The following is a 12,328-nucleotide window of genomic DNA, read 5'->3' as shown; positions in this document are numbered from 1 at the left end:
ATATATATATATATATATATATATACACACGCACATATATATGTATGTATGTATACATACAAGTGTGTGCTTTTGTATATGTGTGTCATTATTATGTCATTATATATAGAAACATGTGATTTAGCTCATATATAAATCGATATCGATCAACTTGAATTTAATGATGACTTGATGTGTTCAATTTGAAAAACCAGCCTGGACATAGTTCCTCTTATTTCTTGTATTAAGCACAAACAACCTCACACACACGCACTGTCACACATACACACACACATATTTATACAATTACTCACGCACAGAATTACACTCACACAGCACATATACACACCATACACAACACATTACACACAAGGACATATGTATACGCACGCACGCATGCACCCATGCACACACACACACACATACACACACACACACACACACACACACACACACACACACACACACACACACACACACACACACACACACACACACACACACACACACACACACACACACATTATATGCGACTAATCTGTGGGTGAAATAACACATGGACAATGATAACAAGAAGGTCATTCCCGTGAAATATAAACTAAAACAGATATGAAAAAAATTTTATAATGCCCAGATAATCTTCCTATATCTATAAAAGTATGTTGAAATGGCTCATTTTTGAGCAGATATTAATATTGACTCCTTTACTCTTTTACTTGTTTCAGTCATTTGACAGCGTCCATGCTGGAGCACCGCCTTTTGTCTAGAAAATCGACTCCAGGACTTATTCTTTGTAAGCCTAATACTTATTCTATCGGTCACTTTTGCCGAACCGTGAAGGTACGGGGACGTGAGCTCATCAGCATCGGTTGTTAAGCGATGTTGGGGAACAAACAGACACACACACACACACACACACACACACACATATATACATATATATATATAAACGACGAGCTTCTTTCAGTTTCCATCTACCAAATCCACTCACAAGGCTTTGGTCGGGCCACAGTTATAGTAGAAGACACTTACTCAAGGTTCCACGCAGTGGTACTGAAACCAGAACCATGTGGTTGATAAGCAAGCTACTTACCACACAGCCACTCCTGAAAATGTTATAGATCTACACAGAGTTGTCTTTAAAATGAAACTTTTCTTTGTGTATATCACATCCATTTTTGTCACGCAGACCAAGTATATGGAAATTGTAACCGCAGACATTGTTGTCCAGCAAACTCATTAGCATGTTTCTACATTTCAAGGTTAACATAAACAATCGCCATGGGGCTCTTTATGCTACTGTGGAAATATTCTAAGGAATTAGTGGCAACGATTTTCAGGTGAAAAAATATTTTGTGCAATATCATATACGTCACACAGTTTGGATTCTCATCAAGCAATTTATTTTATGTTCCAGGTAAAAGTGCTTTTACTTAATAACTGCCTGGGTAGTAAAACTTTATTGTGAGAAATGTATCAATGCAATTTTTGTAAATATTCAAGACTTATTGCTTAGATATTTCACAATTTGTGTCTCTACCATGTACGTCACGCGAGAATGGCCCTACAGCTCCAAGTTTTATCCAATAACACAGTCATCGTAAAGTTTAACATATTTTATTCTGTTTACGAACGTCATGTTTTCGCTTGGACAAGACGTCTATGTGGTGGCGTGACCTGCTAGAAATAGCAAACATATCTCGAGCAAATCACGTCCCATGTTCCAATTGCAAGATAATGTTATTAAAAGAACGCTATTTATCCATATGAAAAACAGTATTGGCTTTTAGTTGGCTCAGTGAGTGTCTTGTTCAGGCTAAGCAACAACAAGCACATAATATGGCAATTGGCGATCATTTACATTATTGTTTTCTTAATAACCTTCATAGTCTTGGGCTCTGAATGCAAGACACACCAACAGACTAGCAGTTAGACAGATAGATTAATAGTAAGATATATAAAGAATTCATCAATTATAATGTTGTCGAAGTTTCCAAGGATGTTTTAGTGATAACACATGCTGTATGATGTACAAAACTGGTCCAATTAATAGAAATACTTTGCAGTGATACTTTCCGTACTGATTACATTCATTTGCACCGATCGATTCTGCTTCTTTCTTTTAGAAGTTGGAAAATGACGACTATACAAAATAATGACTTCGCGAAAAGGTCGTACATACATATAATGCAATATATTTTGTCTGTACGTAATCCCGAGCTGTAGTCTCATAAGACCGGTTGCCCGGACTCTGTGCCATATATATTCGTCCCTTGGACGGGACTCCGGTCTGTCGCAGGGTTACTCGTTTTTGCCAGCTGAGAAGACTGGAGTAACCTAAAATGAAGTGTTTTGCTCAAGAACACAACGCGTCACCCGGTCCAGGAATCGAAACAACAATCTTACTAATTCTATCAGTCTATTCTACCGAAATATATCATTATAATATCCAAGCATCTACGTATGAGGACTGAGTAATCTTCGAGCAGTTCGTAGAAGGTATAAAAAACAACTTTCTGAAACAATAGTAGTTTATTGGCGAAGAAGATTGTAAATTTTTCCCAAATTTTTCGATAAGCTGAAAAAAGTTATTTTATAGTTCACGGCTAGCAACTATGGTTGTTATGCATGCGAACAAAAATCCCTATTGAGGGAATGGAACAGGTAAAATCCAGGCTACATATGTTTTCTAGCTAGTAGAACCTCGGGAGTAATAATTACTGAATAAGGGTACTCTACTAGCTACTTATCAGGCCAAATATACCTTAAAATCTTCTGCGAGTTAACTTGGGACCCCTTGACGACAGTACTAAGGTATCTTCGGCCTGATTAGTAGCTTGTGGAGTAGTATGCCTCGTTGGGAAATTATTACTTCGAAGGTTCTGCTGGCTAGGAAACCTATGTAGCCTGGATTTTTTCCGCTCCGTGACTCTGACTTCTGGAAACAACTATCCAGAGAGAAAATATCTGATCCGAAGAAACTACTGCAGGACTGATTTTAATTTTCAGCAGAATAACACAGTACTCTGTTATGGACCCAAATACTGTACTCTAATGAAGCATTCACGATACTCTGTAACGGAGCCAATTACTGTAATGAACCAACAGCTGTCCTCTGTAATGGGGTAATTGAACTTGTTACTGTATTCTATTATGAACCCAGCCCCCTGTACTCGGGAATGGAGCCAATCCACGTACCCTGTACTGAAACCAATGCATTTAATGTAACATTATAACCTCCCGCCATATACATATATATATATATATATATATATATATATATATATATATATATATGCACGCGCACATGCACACACACACACATGCGTGTTTTTGTCAATGCGATAGTGATTTTCTTTTATCTTACGTAATTACTCACCACTGTATATTAATATATTTAAGTGTTAAGGAAAGGTACTGTATTCTTTGGGAGCATTTATTAGGTTCAGACCTCGTTTTACTTCTAAAGTTTTAAAAATACACGTCTAATGAAACTCTTTTTACACTTAGATGAGTAGGTGTTTTACCTACAGGATTCACAAATCATTCAACACTTGCTGGGTAATCTATCTCTCTACAGCCATACTTAACTATATCTTTATCTGTTTGTCTTTGCTTATGCCTGTTTGTCTATCTCTCTGTATGTATTTGCGTATGTATGTCATTATTCAGTTTATTTCAAGATTTCTTGCCAATAGAGAAAGAACCGGTTTCTAACATAGAGCTAAGGCTCCTTCATTGGAATTTCAACATCAACAACAGGGTATTTTTGTTTGTATGTATGTATGTATGTATGTATGTATGTATGTGCAGATTTGTATGTTTTATCTATGTACTCTCATGCATATAGTTGCATATCTAGACATGCTCATATATATTTAAATGATAAACTTCTGGAAAGTTTTACAGATTTTTGCAGTTCCAGTGATAGATTGGATCTGTAGTTTTCAAATTAGCTTTCTCCTTTCTGGTTTTGAGAAGCCTAATTTCTCAATATTGGTATTTAGGCAGTGTGTTACATATCACGGCGCCCCAATAATTACCGGTATAAACCTGAACTTGTAATCTGGATAGAGTAACTTCAGATTTCTCAATAGTTCAGCATAGGTGTTCTCTTTTTCATTTATCTTCACCTTTATGTTAACATCCGCTGGGTAACTGATTTCCACAACTGTGCACGATTTCATGTATGTATGTATGTATGTATGTATGTATGTATGTATGCATGTATGTATACATGTATGTGCGTGAGTGTGGATATTTACTGTCTGAAGGACATTTATTGTGTGGTGCATAAAAGTAGTCAGAAATAAAACTGCAGGACTGAAGAATTGTACCATTTGAAAAGCTTATAAAAGTGATTTCATTTAGAGTAGAGTTTGGTAAACAAATTTAGACAACTGTTGGCTCTGTAATAATTTACGTTGCGACTGAATGGGGGCGGAGTTTCAATTAGATGACACGTCAGTTACAGTTAACTTTCATTTGTCCTTTCATCCTTTATTTGTTTTAGTCATCTGACACCGGCCTTGCTGGGGCACCGCCTTAAAGGGTTTTAGTCGGAACAAATTGACCCCAGGACTTATTTTCTTTAAGTCCAAGTAATTATTCTATCAGTCTATTCTGCCGAAGCGCTAATGTACTGTGACGTAAACACACTAAACCGGTTGTCAAGCGGTAGTGAGGGACAAACACAGACACAACACACACGCACGCACGCACACACACACACGCACACACACACACACATACACACACACACACACGCACACATATATATACGACGGGTTTCTTTCAGTTTCCGTCTTCCAAATCCACTCACAAAGCTTTGGTCGGTTCGAAGCTATATTAGAAGACACCTGCCGAAGGTGCTACTCAGTGGGACTGAACCTGGAACCATGTGGTTAGGAAGCAAGCTTCTTACCACACATTCGTTCGTAGATAACGAATGTGTGGTATTAAAGTATGGCCGACATCATAACCTCAGTAACTATACTAAACCGCGATATATAGCTAGTAACAATGCATCCAAATCAGTCAGCAGTTACTCAGGTTCATAAAAAATTATTAATGTAATTGTAAATTTACTAAGTGTATCCCTTCGTTCGTAAATGTAATGTAGAGTATTGTTTACTAAGCAAACGCCTCCATTTTCCTTTAGTGTGTGTCATGTACTAAATCCTACATTAGCATATCTGAAATATCTTTTAAGAGACGTTACGCTGTTCATAAATCAACTTTTATATATGCGAGCAAGTGGAATGCTATGGATGTATTTTACTATGTACGGCAATTTAAATAATGTCGCGTTAATTTTAATATATTATGACCGTTATTAATTTATTGTAATAAATACATCCAAAAAACACCATCTGCAACATCTACGACGAAATATTCTCAATCTTATCCAAGGCGACATTAATATTTTAAATAGAAGAAAGTAAGTTAATTAGTAAGTGCTGTCATGAAAATTATTGTTATTTATTTAACAGCAATAAAACACTCTAAGTGGAATAAGATACAGGAAATTTGTCGACAGCCATTTTGTATTCGATAATATAAGTATCAGTAATACGTTAGTAAACGAAACAACTAGTTTCTTCTTCCATAAATTTATTTGTCCATACTAATGTAAGTAATCATTAAGTTATCATTACCATGGATAGCAGAAACAGCAGTGCATCAGACAAAATATATTGCATTATATGTATTTACTACCTCTAAGCTCTTGAATCGAAACCCCATCAAGCTATGCTTTGATTTTCATCTTAGCAGAGATATTGCTGAACGACTACGTTACATTAAACTGGGAAAATATTATCACAGTAGAACATGGCAGTTTAAGTTAGAAGCCACATATATTGATATAATAACACTGTATGAATATAGCAGGGAGTGGAAGAAAATAAATAAATAAATAAATAAATATAAAATACATCAAGTACAGGACATCCCAAACGAATGAAAAATACGTAAATTTTATATTTAAAAATTTCTGGATGCTGTTATTTTATGAAGATTTCCTATCTTGTTGTTGAAAGCTCGAAATAAAGAGTAACAAACAGTCGACAACTGAGAATGGGGTACACTTCTTTTGGTATTTTGTCTCGTATTCGTTTCATTATTTGTTTGCGTATTTTTCACCCGTTGGTGTTCTTATTGTATATTTTATGATATTTTGTCCTGTACATATCACTCGTGTGTTTACGTATTTTTCATTCGTTGGTGATGTCCTGTACTTGATGTATTTTATGTTTATTTATTTATAATCAAACGCCACACAGCCTTGTCCACAATAAGTTTTTACTTTTATTTATAATTTCTGCGGCTCTACACTATGTTCTCTTTCTTTCTCTCTACCTCTCTATAATCCTCTTTACTTTCCGTTTCTCCCCCTCCTTCTTTGCTGCTCTCTGTCTATCTTTCTTCCACTCCCTGCTATATTTCGTTGCTTCTCATTTCTCCTCACTCCCTTTGCTTCTTTCCCTCATCCCCCTTCTCGTCTGCCTGTTTGTTTCCACGTGACTACAGGCCATTTCTCTCACCTCTGTCTTTTCTGGATACGACGCTCACTTAGCTGGACCTCATTTTTCTCGCCTCCCAACATTTTTTCTCTTCTACTATTTTCTTCTCTTCTATTTATTCTATATCCTTTCAAAATTTCTTCCAGGCGTTATTCATTACAATGTATCTTGGCCTAACTGCCATTAATATTTCTCTTCGTCGATTGCTTACTCTGTAGGTCCACACTGTCGTTGTTTGTTCGTTCGAAGCTCTTACTCTCCACAAATTCTATAATTTAAAAATTTCAGCCTTCATCAGGTGTCTTGGGAAAATTTCGAACCTGGGTTCTCATTCCTAAGGTATTTTTCGATGTTATTATTATTATTATTCAGATTATTGCTTGGAATCGAACTCGGAATCTTGGGGTTAGTAGCCCGCGCTCTTAACCACTACGCTCTTAACTACGGTCATATGGCGTAGTGGTTAAGAGCGCGGGCTACTAACCCCAAGATTCCGAGTTCGATTTCAATAATAATAATAATAATAACAACAACAACATCGAAAAATACCTTAGGAATGAGAACCCAGGTTCGAAATTTTCCCAAAATACCTGCTGAAGGCTGGAGGGTATATCAGCCGAAACGTTGTGTTAACAACAAACAGGATGAGGACAAATATCCGTCAAGTGTAAATAATGTACATAATTCTTCATCTCTTAAATATAGAACTGTATTATTATTATTATTATTATCATTATTATTATTATTATCATTATCATTATTTTAATCTGCATGTTTGATGCATTCCCTTGCCGGGACACACCATAGGGCAAGTGAAGATTAAGAGATGTTGAGATGCAACTGAAAGCTTAGGAAAGCGAAGTGGGGAGGGCAGTACAGAAATGCATTTATATATTACAAAAACATTTAAATTGATATTGTTGTACTTGGGGATGGTCATGTTGCCAGTTTAGCCAATAAAAACACACGCACTGTATATTTGGTGTTAATTTGCTTCAGCTTTATATTACATTACATTAATCCTATTTCGGCCAGAGTTCTTTCGTCACACTTCTGTGACCTCATCAGTGGTCCTTTGCTTTCTTCTTTCTTTTGTGTGTCTCACCTTGCTAACTATCAGCCAACAAAATGGCTGATAGTTAGCAAAGAAGGACACACATAAGAAAGAAGAAAGCAAAGGACCACTGATGAGGTCACAGAAGTGTGACGAAAGAACTCTGGCCGAAATAGGATTAATGTAATGTAATATAAAGCTGAAGCAAATTAACACCAAATATACAGTGCGTGTGTTTTTATTAGCTAAACTGGTAACATGACCATCCCCAAGTACAACATCTGTTTCAACACACGATTTCACACCAAAAATGTTGCAAAACAAATATATAAACGGAATTTGAATTGATAGTTTTTCTAAGAATGTGGGCAGTACTTGTCAGCATAGTCTTTTGTATTTATTTGAGATATGGCTCTCTGGGATATTGTCTAAATGTTTCTGACATCCTATTTATTTTTTTATCATACCTTGAGTACCAACAATATCGGGAACATTTTTGCTTTAAGATTCCTCATTTTCTGTATTTCGATTTTTAGGTCCTTATATTTATTAAGCTCTTCAAACTCATTTATCAATATATTTTTATCCGTAGGAACACTTACATCTATTAGTTTACAAATATTTTCTTACCTGTCTTTAATAATTATACCTGGTCGATTAGCCTGGATTGTTCTGGCAGTGTTGACTGGACAATTCCAGAGGATGGTGACATCTTTACCTTCAACTGACACAGGATGCTTTTCATACAAGTTAGTAACAGTGTCGATTTTGTAGTGCTTATATATCTTCCAATGTCAATACTCTCCTACTCTATCGTGGCGACTTTTATATTCGTATGGCGTTAGCACAGGACATCTCGAAACAAGATGGCCTATTGTTTCATTAAATGTGTTGTAGAATTAATTTTTATTGGTATAATCTACCTATCCAAGATACAACATTGTTGTTGTTGGTATTATTATTATTATTATTATTATTATTATTATTATTATTATTATTATTATTATTATTATTATTATTATTATTATTATTCAGTAGTTTTATTTTTATAACGTACTTTCACTTCACTACCGAGCGCAGCTCTGTGTGCCTTGGGTATGTGCTGTGGTTTGCTGTGATGCTCTTATGGTTACTGTATTGAAAGTGTTTTGCGTAGGATGTGTGCAGTACCCAATAGTGCAATTTTCTGTATGTTATATATATTTGTAAGTCCTGGTGTTTTTGTTATGTATTATTATTATCACTATTATTATTGTTATTATTATTATTATTATTATTATTATTATTATTATTATTATTATTATTATTATTATTATTATCATTATTATTATTATTATTATTATTATCATTATTATTTTCAGGTTTATCAGTCAGTACCCTCTTCACATGGTTGGCGCACGAATGATGTGCAGCAATATCCCTGGATTGGTGGGGAAACAGAAGAAGCTGTGTCGCATTTATCCAGATGTGATGCTTAGCCTGAGGGAAGGAGTTCAAATAGGAGTAAAAGAATGTCAATTTCAATTACGAAATCAACGTTGGAACTGCAGTACCTTAGATCGAGATGCATCAGTATTTGGCAAAGCCATGCTTAAAGGTAAGATGAAAAAATCATTCTTTAGTTCTTGAATATTTCTCCTCTTTTAGCTCTCTTTATCCTCTCTTTTAGTCTGCATTCTGTATTGAGTATCCGTCAAGTCCAGTGAATCTTGGAGTAAACTTGTTATTGGAGAAATAACCCCATTTTTAAAAATGGCGGTTCGTGACAAATATTCGTTTTAAAAGTTTGCATATTCTAAAGACTGTGATGAGTAGATTATATAGCACATTTTGTTAAGAAAATAACCTTTTAATATCAACCCACCTGAGGCCGTTCTTGGCACTATCTATATATAATATAGATATAAATGTTCGTTGGTTACATAGTTAGTTGATTTCTCCAGTGATTCTTTAACGGATATAGAGAGGAGGGAGCAAAAGAGATATAGAGAGAGATTTAACATAAGATGTGCAAGAGGAGTGGACATACTAGACTTGATGGCTTTTATGACAAACATGCAATAATTATGATTTAACTTTTATCAAATATGTTGGTGCTTGAACAAAATAATGAAATGAATATTAATTCTGGAAAGAAAAATATTACCTTAAAATACAATTAAAATGAAAGCAATAATTTACATATGCGTTCTTAATACATCCCAGGAGATTCAAGCATGAATATGCTAATCGCTGTTGTATTTTGTCTACGGAGAGAAACTTTTAAATATTTAGTATCTACATACGTGTCACCGCTACAGTTTTCAAAACAGACAAAATACAATGAATTGTCCCCTGATGATCCATTGCAGTTAGGCATCGAGATGCACTTCGAACACCCAATACTGATTCCCAAATAACTGTAATGGTGAAACGTACGTAAGAACCAAATATCTATAATTGTGTTTATATCAATTTCCACAATGTGTGTGTACGTGTGTGTGTTTTGTGCGTGTCTGAGTTATAGCAATTTGGTATATAGGCAACTCTGAACCTCTAATATATAATAACGGGACTGAATGTAATTACTACTGTCATCCGCGAAGCTTCATGATAAACTTTGGTTCACATGTCTGAAATAAAGTTTCCGTCAATTTAATACACCGGAGAAATGCCTCATTCGCAGATGTCTGCTAATAAAATCCAAATGTATAAATTGCACCATAACAGAATATGGTATTTTTGCCAGTAATCTATCCTGTCCATTAACAACTAACAAAACAAATAAATAAATACAAAAAATCCAATATTAAGCATATGTAATCAAAGATATCCGACAATGGAAATTAGTAGAAATAAACCCCAAACACTTATTTCAGGCATTGGGCAACGGCTATGCTGGAGCACGGTCCTGAAAGACTCAATGGCAAAAATTTGATTTCAGCACTTATTTTTTTTACCTGTAACTTACACTATCGGTCTGTTTTGCCGAAATGCAAACCAACACAGGTTGTCAAGTAGGGTTATAATTAATATTATTACAAGGTGTTAACTTAACTGTATAATCAGTCAGAATTACTTTTACTTAAGGTATCAAAATCTAGTTCAGAAAATCTAGATTTCATAATCATTCTCATTCATTTAAGTACAGAAGAAAATGTAATTCTGCGAATCTTAACAAATGCATTTGGGATTTAAAAGATAAGAACATTAACGTATGATTTAAAGTGGTTAATTATTAGTCACGCACCATCGTACGATACTGGTAATTTTAAATGTGATCTTTGCTCTGATCAAAAGTATTATATAATTATTTCTAAATTAATATAATTGAATTATACAGGTAATTTTACATTGAAATGTTCTCACAAATATAGAAAAGCATTTAAAGGTTTCAATTCTGCATAACTCAATAATTATAATTGGTTTTTCATATAATATAGTAAGCTTAATTTTTCTAAGAATTTTTTAGTATATTTAGTAAATAGATAACTAATTACTGTGACGTAGAATTCCTGTGTTTCTAATTGTAGTAATGTAGAATTCTTATGCTTAATTTTTATTTTTTTGTGACGCCAAAAGAAGCTAAATACTAAACTGACTTTTATTAGAATGTTATATATCTTCAAGTTCTTTTTGTATGCGATCTTCTACTTCTTTTTTTTTTGTATTCTCTTTGAAGTTAACCAATTTTAGATTGCCTTGACAAGGTTGTGTTAATATATTTTCGAATATATTACTTTGACTGATATTTTCTGTATCTAAATATGCTGACATAACAGCAACGATTGTCGGTATCGTATAGGATAACTACCAATTAAAATTGTGATTTTCTCCATTCTTATTTTTGTTATCTTATACTCCGAATTTCTTGAAATTCTTCAAAACGATATTTGGATTTACTTGCCATACATGAGGAATTAACATGGGTGTTTATTCTACTTGCATTTATTGGTATCTAGTTCTTGGATATTCTTAAATAAATGCGTTTAACAGTGATGCTTTATACATATCTGCCTAGATTTTTAAAAACCTTTTACTTTATATATATGCATGTTATATGTGTGTGTGTTCATATATATATATATATATATATATATATAAATATATATATATATATATATATATATATATATATATATATATATGTACGTATATATGAAGCATAAAACGTTGCAAAATTCTTTCTTCACCATATGATTGATATATATTCAGACACAGAACAAAAAGACTGAAACAAAAAAAACACGAAACAACACATTACCAACAAAATCTGACATAGCAAAAAAAGAAGATAAGAAATAAAATAATAATGATAATAAATAATAATAAAAAAATAAAATAAAGAAACAACATAGAACAACATAAAAAAAAAATAAACACAAAGCACTCGTGTAAATCCCACAAAAAAAAACTTACAAAATAATAACAAACCTCAATATATGTACAGCTGCAACTTCTGCCGTCTTTTACAAAATACTAAAATATTTCAAAGAAATTTCCGTAAGAAAATATCCTCACAGTGTTAACATCTGTTTGTAAACGAAATTTAACGAACGATAGGTTTGTGTTGTTGATGGTGGTGATGCTAGGGCTGCTGCTTTTTAACCCCAGATTTGCTCCCATTGAGCTGGTTTATCATCAAAGGCATTCTTTGCAATGACTATTCCGACATTTCTTTTTTTTGTGTGTGTGTGGGGGGGGGGTTATTTTGGGTGGGTCATTATATCAATAATAAGCACACACTGGTTCTACTTCACATCTTTTATTATTGTTATTATTATTATTATTA

At 33.9% G+C, this 12,328-nt stretch overlaps 1 protein-coding gene across 1 annotated transcript in view; it reads left to right on the top strand.

Annotated features, from left to right (window-relative positions):
* LOC106880752 (protein Wnt-2b) overlaps positions 1 to 12,328 on the top strand; it is a 183,883-nt gene that overhangs the window by 103,823 nt on the left and 67,732 nt on the right. The window contains exon 2 of the mRNA XM_014930849.2: positions 8,919 to 9,154. Coding sequence (XP_014786335.1) covers positions 8,919 to 9,154 — 236 coding nt within the window. The remainder of the gene's footprint in view (positions 1 to 8,918; positions 9,155 to 12,328) is intronic.

The sequence above is a fragment of the Octopus bimaculoides genome, chromosome 11, assembly GCF_001194135.2.
Source record: "Octopus bimaculoides isolate UCB-OBI-ISO-001 chromosome 11, ASM119413v2, whole genome shotgun sequence".
Classification (NCBI taxonomy): domain Eukaryota; kingdom Metazoa; phylum Mollusca; class Cephalopoda; order Octopoda; family Octopodidae; genus Octopus; species Octopus bimaculoides.
Note: the sequence above shows the minus strand (reverse complement) of the source record. Positions and strands in the feature narration are given on the sequence as shown.